Below are 19106 nucleotides of genomic sequence, written 5' to 3'. Positions count from 1 at the left end.
ATGGTTACCTTCCGATTCCTTGTGCCAGGTACGAATTCTCCTTTTTTGGAGATCTGTATCCTTGCACCAGTCAACTCCTGGTATTCCACTAATGTTTTCCCTCCTTTGCCAAGTATTGCACCAACTAAGTTTTCTGGCACTGCTATTTCAACTACATCCTTGGATCCATCTGTGGATTTTTCTGTTCCTAGAATGGCACTGGCAGCTAGGGGAGAAGCAGCTCCAAAATATCCATTGGTTGCAGCAGTAGCAGCAGCCAGGCTACCTAATGCAAATGTCCCCGCCGTACCACCAGCTGTGCTGCCACTGGCTGAGGCTTCACTGGCATAGGTGGCCAATAAATTGGCTGCTGCTGCTGCTGGGTTGGCACTGGCAGCTGCTGCAGCCAAAGCCCCTGTTGCTGCTGCTTGACTGAGACCTAAACCTAATGTGTTGAGATTATATCCATAGCTGGCTAATGTATTAAGTGCAGAGGTGATGGCTACCAGGTCATTGCCTGTGAAGCCAGATAAAACTGCTGGAAAGGCTGCAACGCCAGCAAGGTTAGCATGTCCTAATAGCCCTGCGGCTGCTGCAGCAGTTGGTAACACTTCAGCAGTGTTTGCATAAGGAGATCCGGTTGGATTGGAATTTGCCACTGGACCTGTCACATTGGCATAACTGATATTGAGACAGCTGCCACTTTGTGGATCCTCTTGTATCTTCTGGATGATAAGTTCAACAGCTTTTCGGTTTTGTTCAGGTTCTCCACTCACAGTGACAACCCTCTCTTGCAAGTTGATCCCATCAGGTTTCTGGGAAAGCTGCACCCAAGCCCCTGACTGCTCCATTATAGCCTTCACAGTAGCACCTCCCTTCCCTATTATCAGACCTGCTGTGCTGTTGGGAACTATAATCTTTACCTGTAATTAAAAAAAATACGTATAAATAATACTTCTGTTTTGTGCACATACATTATATTACTTTGCTATCCTAGAAAAGTAAATAAATTGAAAATTAGTTTAAACATAATTTATGAAAGACAGAAACATCACAACTTTAAAGTGACTTTTATCACACTTTAATACAACTACCTTGTCAAATTAGAATTTTCAAAGGAAAAACTCAATTTTCAGGTCAAAATTATTAAATAAAATTTTTCCTTGAGTCACTGTGCATTTTGCAATAGAATTTATAAGAAATCAGTATGTTAACGAGGGAATCATAACTATACACCAAAGGTAACACTTCTATATAGCTCCAAAAATCACAATGCTGTTGATGATTCTTCACCTATTGTAACTTTTAAGAAAATGCTTTGTTCTAAAACATTTCAAAAACAAAGAATGCAGAATTATAAAGCAAATAAAGATAACAGTAGGGAAGTTCAAGCTTGAGTCCCTTCAAAACATTAATTTCATGTTCCTTATCACCCAGAATATTTTGTTATTAAAAATCTTACTTGTTTCATGACTGTTTTCAGAGATAAAGGTCAGCAAAATTGTTAGTATTTTTATTTACACTAACATATGAAATGTAACTTCATAATGAGTGATTTATAATAATTAATAATTTTTAATTTTTCAACGGCTTGGGGTAGACTAACCCTATTTAAGAATTATATTACCTAGCTGCACTATCTATATTTATAAAATAGTCTAATTATTTGCTTTTTTGGCTATCATAGCTACATTTTTAAAATTAGGGCTTACTACCATCTTATCAAATGGTACTAACATATTTTCAGAAGATACTGAAAAATTACGGCAGTGACATGAATACTCAATCCAGTATGACCACATATAGACATTTTTATTTGTATTGAAACATCCAGCCACAAAAATGAGCATATTTTGACTTATTTAATCACAATAAAAAAACTATTATAAGAAATATCAAATGAATATGAAATTTTCTATCATCCCTAAAATTAAAATATAAATACTAACATTTAAAATTTTATTATGGAGGCATAATGGCACATATGTCAATGTTTTATGTCTCACTAGGTAGGTCAAAACTTGTGATTGTTGTGTCACTGACAAAGCACTGAAGTAAGCTTTCCTTGTTCCAGACATTAAAATGGGCAGGCTAAAAAAATGTGCTAAAATTTGAGCAGGACATTTAGTTGTTTGAGGTATTCTTTGAGAGATTTCATTAGCTAATTTTTAGCAAGCATCTCTAATGCTATCTTTAAAACACAAATTTGGATAAGAATATTTTAAAGAAATACAGCCATGCATTTTAGGCAATTTTGTTCTGGAAGGTAGCAAGCAGAGAAAGTATAAATGCAAATTCTAAACCAAGTCACCTCATAAATATATTTATACATATAACACACACACACACACACACACACACACAACTCATTTTATTTCCATACACACAATTTACAGTAATACAAGAAATTTATTTTGTTTAATTATAATTTGTTTATATAATCATTTCACTTATTGGAAAATAGTCCAAGTTTTCAAGAACTTAGAAAGTTTGAGAAATAGTCTAAGTTTTCTTGGGAATGTTAAACATAAACTTCATATTCCCTGATTAAGTGGATTCAGTTTCAAGAAATAGACTGAGAAGTATTTTTATAATATTTGTTAATTTTGCTCAGAGCTTCTTTTTGTAGAAAACTGTTTGTCTGAAAAGTTAATGTGTTACAATTAGAAAGTTAAACCATGATATATACTATACCAATGATATAGATGAATTACAATCATCTTTATTTTTATCCTGTACACATGAAATACTGATAAAATGCACTTTTAAGGATTTAAGTATCTGAATGTTAAATATGATTGTATTTTTATGAATAAGCAATTCTTTTCAAAATGATAACCTTTTAGTAATATTATTGAAGACATTATGGGCCGGGTGCGGTGGCTCACGCCTGTAATCCCAGAACTTTGGGAGGCCAAGGTGGGCGGATCACGAAGTCAGGAGATCGAGACCATCCTGACTAACACGGTGAAACCCGTCTCTACTAAAAATACAAAAAATTAGTCAGGCATGGTGACGGGCACCTGTAGTCCCAGCTACTTGGGAGGCTGAGGCAGAATAGCGTGAACCCGGGAGGTGGAGCTTGCAGTGAGCTGAGATGGCGCCACTGCACTCCAGCCTGGGCGACAGAGCAAGCCTCCGTCTCAAAAAAAAAAAAAAAAGGACATTATGTACTGGCAAACTGCAGTGCTTTAACGTATTTTTAATGAAGAAAAATGTTTAATCAGCCAAGACTTTCAAAAGACCTAGTCTTATGTTATTTTAAGTTATAAGTAATCATTTTTGTTTTGTTCAATGTAATGATTTCCTCTGTGATAACCACCCTGAAGCAGAACAGCACAGAAAAGGTTAATTATAGGCTGATAATAAAAGGTAATGAAATTTTAATAATTTTATAACATCCACTCTATGACATGTGTGAAGATATTAATTTCTAGCACATGTCAAATCAGTCTCACATTATGTATGTTTTTTCATAGTTTTTTTTTTTTTTTTAACTCTAAAACTATTCTCTAAAACAACTTGCACATGTGGGCACTGCACTTACATTACTGAACATCAGCTTGTCTTTAAAAACAAAAACAAAAACAAAAACAAAAAAAAAACCCTTTATTTATTTTTCCTTCTTTTCAATACTCAAAGTTTTATTTTTATTTATTTATTTATTTTATTTATTTTTTGAGAGACAGAGTCTTGCTCTGTCACCCAGGCTGGAGTGCAGTGGTGTGATCTCGGCTCACTGCAACCTCCGCCTCCTGGGTTTAAGCAATTCTGCTGCCTCAGCCTCCCAAGCAGCTGGGATTAAAAGGCTTGTGCCACCACGCCCATATAATTTTTGTATTCTTTTCGTAAAGAGGGGTTTCACTATATGTTGGCCAGGCTGGTCTCGAACTCCTGACCTCAGGTGATACGCCTGCCTCGGCCACCCAAAATGCTAGGATTACAACCACGCCCGGCCAATACTCAAAAACTTTGAAATAACACATAATTCGAAGTAGTGTTAACTTTTAATGACAGTAAACACCTTCCAAAAATATCCATATCTTTGAAAACTGAAGAATTATATGACAATGTCTATCTTTATATTAAAGGTGCTTTTATGTAGTTAATACCTTCTTCTGAATTTTAGTGTTTAACCATTTCAAAGAATCTTAAATAAAAAAATCTGTCAACCACAATCAATGTTTAATTAAATATTGATGTGGCCCCAAATTTTGTTGGCAAGATTAAAAAAACTAAAGATGTGTTATGACTTAAGAGCAGACTTAATGTTTGCATCTTAGTAATTACAATATATAGCATTTTCTAATTTTAGGCAATATGCTATTCTGTATAAGACTACCAAATTTAGAAAATTAATGGAAACAAACATAAAAAGTTTTCAAAATTTAATAAAAGTAAATACTTAATAGCTTACACAAGGCATTTATCACCCAATTTTTATTTTTGACAAAAGAACATGAGAATCCTCTTTGCCTTACACTTTTTTTCTCTGAAGAATTAAAAAATATGTTCATATAAAAATATATCTATTTGCACACAATATTAATCTAATATGGGCAGAGATAGGAAACAGACTCTCTGAAAAGAAGTTGAGACAAAAAACTGAAATCTAGTTAAATAATATTACAAGGAGAGTAGTGTTATATTTACATTTTAAGTGTCGGGCCAGAGTTACGGAAAAGTGAGACAGAAAGACATGGAAGCTTTGAGGTGGTGGATAACTGACTACTGGTGGGAAAAAACAGAGGAGAAGCAAAGATAATTATATAAGATAGATTATTTTCTCTTACTTCTTAGATAAAGGCATTTACCAAAGCAATGTCTGTACATTGATAGTATTTAACTTCCAACTGAAATGACAAATAGCAAATTCTAACTGTGTACATGGATTCATTTTCACTGGTGAAGTCTGTTAATGTGCTGGCTGAAATGAATATACATATTCTTATTTCTAAAGAATTGGGAGAAAAGAACTGATCTTCAATGGCATACAAATTATTTGGTATAACATGTATAAAACTAAATCAGATATGTTCTTGACAGTTACAAATCGGATTTCCCTTCAGAGTTATGATTATATTTGCTAACATCCATCTAATCATTTATAAATGCTTACTGAATGGCCCAAGCCCTGTGTTGAAAGCTGGAGATAAAGGATATATATGACACTGTTCCTGCCTTTAAAGAGCTTATAGATGTAGAAAATGAGTGTGTATCAGTGCAGGAGTCTTAAAGGTGCTGGCACAGAAGTATATAAAGGCTATAAAGGAGACACAAAGTTTAACTGGAAAAAGAAAGAAAAGAAAATCCTTGAGAGACGAAGATATTTCCCTAATGGTCTTTCACATATGTGTAACATCCGTACACTCTTTTTTCACAACCAAATATTTCCATACATTTGGTCACTGTTATTTCTGTATTGGACAGTTCCTATTTCAAATCTAAACCCATTTTAGCAGTGATGAACTGCTTCAATACTTTTATTTATTCACTTATTTTTGGAGAGGAGGGTCTCCCTTTACCACCCAGGCTGGAGTGCAGTAGCACAACCATAGCTCACTGCATCCCCGAACTCCTGGGCTCAAGCGATCCACCTGGTTCAGCCTCCTGAGTAGCTGGGATTACAGGTGTGAGCCACTGTACTCAACTTAAAACTACTACTTTTAAATTAAAATAACCTTTACTTAAATATTCCTTATTCTAGACTCACAACTTATTTGTTATATCAAAAAAAAGAGAAAGATTAACAATATAATTATACTAATTATGCTAGCATCAACTGTTATTCAGAACAAAAGTAATAAAGTTACAATTTCTCTATGTGCAATCACAAAAGAACTTCTGTAAGAATCCTATGAGTTTTAAAAATACCACATAAATAGATTTTAACATTGATATGTTTCTAATTAAAAATAGACATTGAGATATATTTACTCTTTCGACAAACAAGAACTCCAACTCATGATGGTTTTATGGTTATAAAGGAAAGAGATTATCTATAGGTATCATATTTCTTCATTATCATGGCAGAAAAATAAAAAAACTATTTAATAAAACCATATATTGAAGTAAATGCAAAACAAGTTCCATTATAATTTGAGAGCTCCCAAATAATAGTATGAATTATTTTATTTAGGGCTGCCATATTTACTACACATATATGACATTACACTTATAAAGCAATTCCTATCAACAGTGGATACCTGTTATTTTACTCAGTCATTCAGTTGGTGTCCAATCATTCTTCTTCTGGGAACAGAACCCCAGTTTTCCTCTAGAAAACACCCTTTCTCATTCTTAGTGTACCTGCCTCAGATAAGGCTGACAATCTTTCAATACCTCTAGAACAAGGGTATCCAATTTTTGGCTTCCCTGGGTCACACTGGAAGAATTGTCTCAAGCCACACATAAAATACGCTAACACTAATGATAGCTGAAGAGCTTTAAAAAATGCAAAGAAAAAAATAGAAAAGTTTTAAGAAAGTTTACAAATTTGTATTGGGCCACATTCAAAGCCGTCCTGGGGCGCAGGTTGGACAAGCTTGCTTTAGAAGTAAAAACATGACCCAGGTCTGACCTATTGCTATACTCACACCCATAACCTTTACTGGTTTGGGTTTGAGCACATGACACAGGATGGCCAAACAAGAGCATGATAATTTGGTAAACTTGTCGGTAAAGAGATATTTGTGTTCCTAATCTAGTAGAACACCAGCCTGTCATTGCTAGTGGCTATCTTACCACTACTATGAGAAAAGGAAGAACCTGACTGAAAATGAAGTTAACTTAGATAAAAATAAGACAGCATTTTTTGGCATTTGAATCTAACCATGTCTAAAGCCAGCACAGAGGAAATACAACTCTCTTTTGTGCTTAAATAAATTTGAATTGAATTATGATAATTTCTATAATTTTGAGGGCTTTTATAATTTTTAACTGACCAGAAAGTATCTTTGAAAATATTTTTACATTCTTGTTATATCATACATTATTTGCCTATCAAAATACTGACATTTCATTTTATCTCTTAAACTTAATAGTCAAGATATCATAGTTCTGGTGAGGAAAAACAAGTAGATTAATTTACTTTTTACCATGATATACACTATATAATCTAACCAGATAAATGCTTTTTATTTTCCCAATGTATTACCATTTAGGCTTCTGAGGCTCCACTTAGTAGCATCCAATGGAGATACATGTGCCGTTTTGGGGAATCTACATTGAATTGTTGAACAAAGCAAATTGAAAAAACGGCATCCTTTCTTTTGACTATAGACTTCAAATAAACAAATAACTGCCTGTGTGAATGCACTGATTTGATAAAATATGTACAACAGATTTACATGAATAGAAGTATCCAAAAAGAATTTAAAAAGCAGTTCTAACTCTCCACTAGTTTGTTTACTCTACTTTTGATAACCAAATCAAAGGCAGAACAGTTTTCATAGCAATGTCTAATATCTCTTATAAAATACCATGCTGCCTTGTCTCATGTATTTTTACCCTTCACCCACTGCCAACTCAGATTTTAAGCTTAGGAGCTATCTGTGACTTCCCCTGCTCCCTAGATCTATATGTCCTATTCTGTGCTGTTCTTCAGTCTTATTACTTTATCCTATCTAAAGCATAGTGTAGTATAATAAAAATATAGACTTGGCCGTTAATAGGTATGTGGTCTCACCCTGGCTCTGCTATGTGATCTTTCTCAAATCACTTCAGTTTCATCATCTACAAAATCAGGCAACTTAGTGAGACTGAGGATAAGTGGTCTTTATTTTAGCATTATGAGAAAATTCTGTTCAAAACTCTTCAATGAGCCCCTCCTTCAACTCCCCACTGAATTACCCAGACAATTTTCTAAAGACAAAATTTAACTTACTTCTTTTTCCATTTAACACATTATTTCACTTTGCCCCTGAAACATGATTCAAAATTTAAAGATATACAACACTATATCCCAGGGAGGGATATAACTTAGGAATAAGAAAAACAGAAAAGAAAACCTATGCTTTCTAGGAGAAGGAGGAACAGAAGAGAAACACTTGAAACTATTCCTGTTATGTTGAGATGATGAGCACTCTAGACATAATTATTTCAAAAAAGAAAACTACTAGAAGTTAAGTAACTATTAAAAAACTATGAAGGTCATATAATAATAAACTATTGCAGGGAAGCCCATTATTTAAAAGTGAAAATAATTTGGGGTATTGTCTTCTTAATGCTTACTAAACCAGATTTTACTATATTGAAGTTAAATTGATGAAAGGCCTGTAAGTCTTCATCATCCATGTGTTAACATAAAGCTCTTTGAAATCATTATTATTTAAAATCACCTCTTTTTAGCCTAGCTCTTTCAGGGCACATGTTATAAGACACATGTTCAGAGTTCTTAATTCTGATTAGCAAAAAATGTATTAAACATATTTGAATATTTGAAATGAAAACGAATGTTTTCAATTTATTGTTGTAAATTAAACATTAAAATTAAAAAGTAAAAAATAGCTATGAAAATAAAAATAGGGCTGTGTTCACTGAAGTAGATGGTGGAAAAGGGTTGAAAGATGAGGATGGAAGAATTTCTATTTTATCCTTTTTAAGCTTAAAATGCCTATCAGTCATCCAAGTGAAGATGCCAAATAAGTGGTTGATTATGGGGCTGGAGGCCAGGGGAAATGTGGGAGTTAACATATAAATTGTATTTGAAGTCATAGGAATAGATGAAATTATTTAGGGGGAAGTAAAAGTGAAGCAAATTGTTAAATAATGAAAATTAAAGAATTAGGTAGGAAAATATTTAATTTCTAAAATGATCAAAGATCTATTCAAGGTAGAGCAGCAAAATTGACCATCAAGTAAAAAATAAAGCAAATATAAATCAGGGAGGGGGTAAACTATTAATCTTTTTCTTCTTTAAAACGTTGGTGTCAGTATATATTGTCTTTTTAGTATTCATCAAATTATGAAATGGGTTTAATCTTTCACTTTGCTTCTCTCCTTCTGCAATTCTCCTGGGGAAATTTCCAAAACAGAGGACATTGTACAATGTATTAGTACACTGTGCAATGAACACTAGCACACTGCATAATGTATTAGTGTTTTAAGCTAAGTGTTTAAAAGTCACAACACAGAACGTCATATACGAAGGACAGTATGCAGGCACTATATGAAATTATAAAATGATGTAAAAAATACCAATGCAAAGTTGAACACACACACACACACACACATATGTAGTTTGGGTTAAATAATGTAAAAGTATGTAATTATATTCAGGTAAAACAAAAAGAGATCAATAGAGATTGCATTTCAGATGAGTTTTTTTCTCTTACCATACACACTTGGTCTTATTTTTTAAAAGCAGTGTAACAAAAGGAAATTGAACAATTGTCCAAAATTAGGCTGCAGAATAAATGAATCCTCGAAAAGTAGAACAATGCAAAAACAATTTTAGCACATTTCTGGAATTTATTGCACAATTATTTATTGAGTGGCTATTACGTGCCAGGTATAATTCCAAATGTTGGGGATGTAGGGGTAAATGAAAAGGATAAGATCTCTGCTTTCATAGGGTTTGAAGTCCAGTGGTATTATAAAAATACAAAATACTTAAATGTATATACAGTCATGCACCAAATAACAAAGATTGGTTCAACGACAGACCATGTATGGTGATCTTACAGGATTATAATGGAGCTGAAAAATTTCTGTCACCTAGTGACATTGTAACCCTTGCTAATGTCCTACCACAAAGCATTACCCATATGTTTGTGGTGATGCTGGTGTAAACAAACCTACTGTTCTGCTAGTTGTACACAAAGTATTGCACATACAATTGTGTACAGTACATAAAACCTGATAATGATGATAAACGACTGTTACTGGCTTATATATTTACTACACTATACTTCTTATCATTATTCTAGACTGTATTCCATTTACTAATTAAAAAAGAAAAGTTAACTATAACACAGCCTCAGGCAGGTCCTTCAGGAAGTAATCCAGAAGAACACATTGTCATCATAGGAGAGGATAGCTCCATGTGTATTACTGCCCCCAAAGATCTTTCAGTGGGACAAGATGTGGAGGGGGAAGACAGTGGCACTGGTGATACCATCCCTGTGTAGGAGCAGGCTAATGTGTATCTTAGTTTTTGTGTCCTAGTTTTTAATTAAAAAGTTTTAAAAGTAAAACAAAATGAAAAGAAACTAAATAGAAAAAAAGCAACAAACAACCCCATTAAAAATGGGCAAAGGACATGAACAGACATGCCTCAAAAGACAACAAACATGTGGCCAACATATATATGAAAAAATTTTCAACATCACTAATTGTTAGAGATATGCAAATCAAATCCACAATGAGACATCATCTGACATCAGTCAGAATAGTTATTAAAAAGTCAGAAGATAACAGATACTGGAGAGGTTGCAGAGAAAAGAGAACACTTATATTTTACTGGTGGAAATGTAAATTAGTTCAGCCACTGCGGAAAGCAGTGTGGAGATTTCTCAAATAACTTGAAACAGAACTACCATTTGACCCAGCAATCTCACCACTGGGTATATATCCAAAGGAAAATAAATCACTTTACAAAAAAGACACATGTACTAGTATGTTCATCACAACACTATTCAAAATAGCAAAGACATGGGATCAACCTATATGCCCATCAACGGTGGACTGGATAAGTAAAATGTGATATATACACACTATGGAATACTATACAGTTGTAAAAAAGAAGAAAATTATGTCCTTTGCAGCAACATGAATGTATCTGGAGGCCAAATTAATGCAGAAACAGAAAGCCAAATACTGATTGTTCTCCCTTACAAGAGGAAACTAAACATTGAGTAAACATGGACATGGACATAAAGATGGCAACAATAGACACTGGGACTCCCAGAGGGGAGAGGTTGAGAGGAGGAATGGGTTGGAAAACCACCTATTGAGCACTATGCTCACTATCTGGGATCATTCATACACCAAACCTCAGCGACATGCAAATTACCCATGTAAAATTACCCGAACCTAAAACAAATGCTGAAAGGAAACAAGAAAAAAGTGTACAGAATAAGGTAAAAGAAAATATTTTTGGACGATATATTAGTGTTTTAAGCTAAGTGTTTAAAAGTCAAAAGAGCCAAAAAGCAAAAACATTAAAAAATACATGAAGCAAAAAGTTATACTAACCTAAGGTTAATTATTAAAGAAAGAAAGTTCATTTTCATACAATTAATGTGCCCTAAGTGTACAGTGTTAATAGTCTACAGTAGAGTACAGTAATGTCCCAGGCCTTTACATTCACTCATTGCTCAATCACTGACTCACCCAGAGCAATTTCGAGCCCTGTGAATTCCATTCATGGTAAGTTCCCTATACAGGAGTATATTATATTATATTATATGTTATACATGTATTATATATATAGGAGTACCATTTTTTATCTTTTATTCTGTATTTTTAATATTTTTAATGTACCTTTTTGTTTTGATATGTTTAGCTATACAAATAGTTAATATTGTGTTAAACTGCCTGCAGTATTATTAAGGTAACATGCTGTACAGATTTGTAACCTAGAAGCAATAGGTTATATCAAGGGCCTAGGTGTGTATTAGGTTATACCTTCTAGGTTTGTGTAAGTACACTCCATGATGTATGCACATGACAAAAACACCTAATGCTGCATTTCTCTGAATATATCCCCGTCATTAAGCAAATGACTGTAAAATATGCATGACCATAAAATAGTGAGTTGATAAATGACAGAAAAGAACATCTAAAAAATATTTTAAAATTTTTAAGTAGAAAAATTCAAAATCATAGTTTTAAATGAAAATCATGCATCTAACCTGAATGCCCGTTTATAAAAAACACACTTTATTTAGAAAATAAAGTTAATCTAGGAATAAAGAACTTTTTAAAAATTTGAGTTTATGGTTTAATACTCTATGACGTAACCAAACTAAATAAGATAACATTGGAAGTAAATGTCTCAACTATGTTTGAAAATCCATCTCTGTTTACTCTGTTTAAACTTATGTATCTAGGGAATTAAGTTATAAGGAAAACTTGCACAATTTGGATTTTTATTGTATCTTTATGCATTTTTGATTGTCATTTTTACCATTAAATATTAGTTGAAAAGTCTGATGTTTTTTGAAATGATTTATTAAATTATAATTACTTACAGGTATTTTATATTTACAGATTAGGTGAATTATATATTTCTTATTAATTTCACCAACAGTTTTCCTAAAGGCAATACTCATTTAAAAAAAAAAAACGCCTATATTTCAGTATCTTACTAGTAATGGGAGATTGATTATTTACTATCCCAAATGACTGTCATTAAGAAAATGAAAATATTATACATTATTTCATTAATACTTGACATAAACCATATAAACATTGATTTACATTTAAAAGATTACTGAAGCACATCTGCAATTTAACAAACTATACTATTACAAACAATATTCTTTTTATATATGTGGGTGAAATAGTTCATTTATAATATTTCATAAATCATATATAAGAATACACTAATTTTAAAACTTCTGTTACTCGGCTAAAAGCAATTTGAAGCCAGGTAATAAAAAGGAATGTTTTCTTTTTCAAAAATATTTTTAAGTAGTAATTGAATAAGAAACATGAACGAAACCAAACACCAATAAAATGAATTATAAGGCATTAGATGCAGAATAAACGAAAATGATCAACTTATTGTCTCCTGAAAAATTCCTAGTGATAAAAAATTAGAAAAATTAATAACCAAAAAGGCCAATTATAAATTTCTGAGGTTAAAAGGAAAAACACTTTTTTTATTCCAAAGCGAGAAGGTATCAAACTCCCCAGTTTTGCAAAATTACTTTTATCTGAGAGAATAATGTGAACACATTCACATATCTAAGCATTCTTTAAAAAAATAAAAATGTTTAAAATAAACTTGATAACCATCAAATTTTGCTATTTTAGATATTTTCAATTTTATACGGCTTTGCTTGAAAAATGAAAAATTCTATTGAACTGTATACACACACAAAACAAGAAAATAAGTACACATTGTGGAATAAGGAGACATTAAATGGTGTGGTTATATAAAGGCATGCATAATGTTCTGTCTCGAGAATATACTGTGTGCAAGAATTACTGCAGTTATGGCTGCAGGGAAAACTTTGATGAAACAGAGAAACCACCTTTGCTTACTAAGTCGTCCAGAGAATCTTGCAAATCTACCTAATATGAGCCAATACTAGACACAGTATTCTATGCATTTTACCAATGCCTAAGCCATATATGGGATGTAAAATAAGGAATGTTACAGAGCGACTATTTCATTAACTCTTTTCCCTGATGTGTACCACTTTCTTCAATCTGAAAGTCTTAGGCTTTTCATAAACTTAAAAAAGCCTTCAGATAAAATCACACTTTTAAAAGGGATTTTGGGAGATCACATAACCTGGTATTTACTAAATACTGTGTTGTAATACTAACCTGAAAATATTAATGGTGTGCTGCTTTCAGTGGTATTGTTAACTTGCCCTAAGGGAGATTCGATTCCCATCACTGGTATGGATAATAGACTATCTACACTACAGCACACTAGCAAACTCAGAAGTCTGCAACAGAATGAATATGGGTAGGAAGCACTTATTTAATCATTATCGATAATTTTTGGCAAGAGCATTGCTAAACGACCTCAAAAACTCCTAATGTAGGCTGGGTTTGGTGACTCATGCCTGTAATCCGAGCACTTTGGGAGGCTGAGGCGGGCAGATCACCTGAGGTCGGGAGTTCAAGACCAGCCTGACCAACAGCCAACTAACATCTCTACTACAAAACAAAACAAAACAAAACAAAATACAAAATACAAAATTAGCCAGGCATGGTGGCTCATGCCTGTCATCCCAGCTACTCGGAAGGCTGAGGCAGGAGAATCTCTTGAACCTGGGAGGGGGAGGTTGAGGTGAGCCAAGATCGTGTCATTGCACTCCAGCCTGGGCAACAAGAGTGAAACTCCATCTCAAAAAACAAAAACAAAAACACCCCCAAAACTCCTAATGTAATCTGCATATAAAAATCTCTAAGAGAACCTCTAACTCTATTTAGTAATAGTCAAAAGTATTAAGCTAAGGTTAATTTATTATCAAAAAAAAGATTTTTCTTTTTGTAAATTCAGTGTGCCCTGAGTCTATAGTATTTATAAAGTCTACAGTAGTATACAATAATGTCCCAGGCCTTCACATTCACTAATTACATCTAAAAGGATAATCATCCTTTGTATAATAACCCTTCATAGATTTAAGTTGTATTAAGTAGTAAACCCTAACTAATCTCAATGCTGAAACTAATCCCTACCTGTCAATTTTTGTATGAATTTAGTATTTTTCAAATCACAAAGTGTGTATGTTGTTTCATGGTAAAGTCTTGATGAATTAACAGTTGAAAAAAAGAGACAGTGTCACATAGCACACAATTATCAATTTATTATAAACTAATGTGGTCTTATCATATAAGTGTTTCCCAAACATTTCAAGAAGCTTCATGAAATATCTGACTGTTCAAATATAGATGCAAAATCTCATAATAGGTCTATTAATTAATAATCTACATAGGTAATTTTGATATAAAGCTAGGGTTGAGTATTTTTCATGTTTTAACTCTAAAGGATAAATAAAAATATTACATATATTATGCAATCATTTAATTTGGCATAACTTTAAAATATGAAGCAACTGCCACTCCCTTTGCCAGTCAGTGCTTCCTCAAGGCCTGAAGCCTCTCCCCAGTGAGCCTTCTTGACCTCAATAAAGCCTCAAAAGAGTAGGAAATCAAGAAGCCAAGTAGCTTAAATGCACATGTAATGTCAAAGACAACTAGTTTTCCCCTTGGGAAATTACTGCTTTATCTTCTTTAAAACATTGCATATGCCACAACTGAAGTAAGGATTTTTTTTTTTTCCATTCTCTTTTGTATCCTCTGCTACATTTTAAAAACAAAGTAGAGATATAAGAAGTAAAATGTAGTAATTTTCATATTCCTTGTCATCACTCTAATAATACATGAACAAAGTTTTTTGACTATTAAAGATAGGGCCAAATGTTTCTTAGCAACTTAATTTTCTTCATATTGTATGACACTACTCTAGGCTAGTTTATGCAGATCTAACTCAGCACTTTAAATAGCTTCAACACATACTATTCTGCAATATCAGAATTTATTTAATCACTCTCCAGTGATTAAGGGTGAAATTGCTTCCCAACTTTTATCACACATACATTCTTGTATATGTTTCTATGTATTGGTGCAGTAAGTTTTACAGGATAGATCTCAAAAGCTGTAATGTTGTAGTATTTCTTACATCAACATTGTATGAGCATGTTTATTTCTTGTATCTTTGCCAGTACTTTAGATTTATAAACACACACACACATCTTGCATTTCTATGTGTATTATACACAAACATAAAGTTTTATCTATCTGATTTAAAATAGTGCAATTGTGTGATGTTGATTCCAATTTCCCTGATAACTGGTGAGGTTAAACATGTTTTAATATCTGTATTGTACATTTCCATTCCCTCTTCTGTAAACTGCCTTTTCATTTTTATATTGGGTTTTCATATGAACCTAGGAGTTCTTTGTATAGCTGAGATACTAATTAATTGTCAAGTGTTCAACATATTTTTTGTTTTCTTTTGCTTATTAATGGTGTATTCTGCTATACCAAAAATAATAACTGTTTATATACTCAAATCTGGTAGCGTTTTCTTTTATGTTTTGGATTTCCTTCTTGCTTAAGTCATCCTTGATTTCGTACACCATAATTTCAAATAGTCTTACAGTTTCAATCTTGAATGCATTGAGATTTATTTCTGCATATCGTCTGAGGTGGAAATTTATTTTCTTTCAGGTGGACAGTCAATATACCAGCACCATTTATAAAATAAAACATCCTTTTTAATAATGAATTAAAATTACACTTATATATTACTCTGGACCAGACAGTGTTCTAAATATTTCTCACGCATTCGTTCATTAAAAAGTCATGACAACTCTGCAAGGTAGGTATCCATATTTTACAATGAGAAAACACGCATGGCAAAACAAAAAATGTGGCCTCACACATTATAAACTTCGGACGTAACAAAGATTTGATTGGAAGCCAGGTATTATGGCTCAAGACCACAGTTCTCCAAATCCTTAGATCACACTGTTTTTCTTTATCATACATTAAGTTCCCATATATAGTCACGTGCTGCATAGTGACGTTTTCATCAATGGCAGGCCACATATATGGTGGTCCCATGAGATTATAAAGGAGCTGCAAAGTTCCTATTGCCTAGTGATGTAGTAGCCAAAACATTATCTTCTCTATGTTTAGGTATCTTTAGATATACAAATACCACTGTTACAATTGCTTGCGGTATTCAGTACAGTAACATGCTGTATAGGTTTGTAGCCTAGGAGCAACAGGCTGTGTATTGTAATAGGCTATACCATCTAGGTTCATGTAAATACACTCTATGATGTTCACACAACAATATCGCTTATGATACTTTTTTCAGAAGATATCCGTGATGCATGACTTACTTGCATCTATTTCAGAAATATCTATATACTTCATTTATCAATTGCATCTATTTGTATGTCACTTTTATTGTGACACATTTATAGTAAATTTTAATGCTGGGTGGTCTCAATATTACTAGTTTCTTGATAATTCTTTTAAAAATGGGAATATGATGAAAATTGTAACATGTTTATATTTTGATTTTAAAAGGATTGATATTTCTATATTAAATCTTCCCCACAAAAATTATAATAAGGCTATCCATTTATTAAGGGAGTGTTTCATGCCCTTATATAAAAATTGTATATTATTTAATATGAATTCAGTGTTTTTGATTCAATTTATTTCTAGGAATGTTTGCAATTTTGATATGTATATGATACATACTAGTTTGAGCCACAGGAAATTACAATCAAATATCAGCAATTTCATAACTCTCATCCTAATGATAAGCAAAGCACATAAAATCTAATATACATAACAAAGTCAATACGTTCATTAAAAATGGATGTCATTATATTTCTAGGACCTTCTTATATATTTCTGATGAACATTATCTTGATATCACATAAACACAATACACTACTCACACACATATGCTGAAAGAAATATAAATTAATTTTTCTTTTTCGAGATGGAGTCTAGCCCTGTTGCCCAGGCTGGAGTGCAATGGCGTGATCTCAGCTCACTGGAACCTCCGCCTCCCGGGTTCAAGCAATTCTCCTGCCTCAGCCTCCTGAGTAGCTGGGATTACAGGCGTGCGCTGCCACACCCAGCTCATTTTTTGTATGTTTAGTAGAGACAAGGTTTCACCATGTTGGCCAGGCTGGTCTTGAACTCTTGACTTCAAGTGATCCACCTGCCTCGGCCTCCCAAAGTGCTGGGATTACAGGCATGAGCCACTGCACCCGGCCCTAATTTTTATATTTTGTTGGAGAATTATGATAATATTTGTATTTGAGACAAGTGCCCAACTGGTTTTCAAATTGTGCTCTGAATACTGTAAGGCATAAAATAGACGTCAAGCTAAGAAGGCTATGTTCTTTTAGCTTAACGTCTTCATTCAACTAAAATGATCCTTTTCTAGTTGGTTTATATTATCAGAGAGAATTCTATGCAAAATTTCGTTTCAAATATTGTAAAAAAACAAAGAATTTTAGAACATATAGCCTTGTAAGTCTATTCTTTCAACTAATGCTAGTCATTCAACAAATATTTACTGAGGACCTATTATGTCCCAGGCTAGTGCTTCACATACATCAGAGAATAAAACAGAAAAAATCCCTATCCTCATGCAATTTAGTTTACTCGGAGAGTAAGAAACACAGTACACAATAAACATGATAAGAAGCTAAGTATTCAGTATTCATGAGGCAATGGAAAAAAGCTTAAAAAACAGCAAGACAAAGGGAATCAGGAGTGTGGCGGGAAGGGGGAGGCCAGGTTGCCATATAAGGAGGTCAGGTAAGTCCTATGGAGAAGGTGAATTTTGAACAGACTAGAAAGTTATGAAGATGTTAGCCAAGCAGATCTCTATGATAAGAAAATTTCATGCAGAGAAAAGCAAGAGAAAAATACTGAGGTGAGGTTATGCCTGATGTCTGCAAGGGGCAACAAATGTCAATGTGGTTGGGGCAACGTAAGTGAGGAGGTGAGTGGCAGGAAATAGAGATAGTGTGGCAAAGGCCTTTTCTTATAAGTTAACTAAGGTCATTTTGGAGATTTTGACTTTTACCCAGTGAAATGGTAAACTATTTCAGGTGGCAGTAAAGAAATAAAAAACTGACTTATTTTAAAAGGAACAGGTTAGGGGTAGTTTTTGGACTTACTGCATTTAAGATGTCAATTAGGTATGTAAGTGGAAAGACTCAGTGGGGAACTGGACATAGTCTGGAGTTTCACTTTGAGATGTGGTGATCACAAGTTATGTGGGGCCTGAAGCATATACAACTTTAGGGGACATCTTTGGGAAAACAAAATTTAAAATTCTGACCATAAAATTAGGTAATAAGTCTGCACTTGTGAGGAATAATAAAGATAAAGCTTCTTTAGTTCATGGTTGCTATGGTTTGAATGTTTTTGTCCATTCCAAAATTCATGTGTTGGAAACTTAATCCTCAATGCAACAGTTTTGGGAGGTGGGGCCTTTTGGGAGGTGTTTAAGTCATGAGGACTTGATTAATAACACTACAAAATGAGCTTTCAGGAGTGAGTTTTCTCTCTTCTGCTCTTCAGCCATGTAGGAACACAGTGTTCATCCCCTTTATGTATTTCTGTCTTCTGCGATTTCAAGACACAGCAAGAAAGCCCTCATCAGATGCCAGTGCCTTGATCTTGGACTTCCCAGCCTTCAGAGCTGTGAGAAAAAATGTTCTGTTCTTTTTAAATTACCATCACAGGTATTCTCTTACATCAGCACAAAATGGACTAAGGTAACAGTACATTTGTCCCACAACAGAGACATAAATTTTGCAGATGTCAGCATATAAAAGCCAAGGTAATAGAGAAAGACAAAGAATTAAGACTCAGAAGAATTCCCAAGTATTGAG

General features: G+C 33.4%; 1 protein-coding gene across 10 annotated transcripts in view; it reads right to left on the bottom strand.

The window, feature by feature from the left end:
• NOVA1 (NOVA alternative splicing regulator 1) overlaps positions 1-19106 on the bottom strand; it is a 149938-nt gene that overhangs the window by 2177 nt on the left and 128655 nt on the right. For all 10 annotated transcript variants that reach the window (XM_030931715.1, XM_030931716.1, XM_030931719.1 and 7 more), the window contains one exon: positions 1-902. This exon is cut by the window's left edge. In XM_030931715.1, the coding sequence (XP_030787575.1) occupies positions 1-902 (902 nt within the window). The remainder of the gene's footprint in view (positions 903-19106) is intronic.

This window comes from Rhinopithecus roxellana, chromosome 5, assembly GCF_007565055.1.
Source record: "Rhinopithecus roxellana isolate Shanxi Qingling chromosome 5, ASM756505v1, whole genome shotgun sequence".
Classification (NCBI taxonomy): domain Eukaryota; kingdom Metazoa; phylum Chordata; class Mammalia; order Primates; family Cercopithecidae; genus Rhinopithecus; species Rhinopithecus roxellana.
Note: the sequence above shows the minus strand (reverse complement) of the source record. Positions and strands in the feature narration are given on the sequence as shown.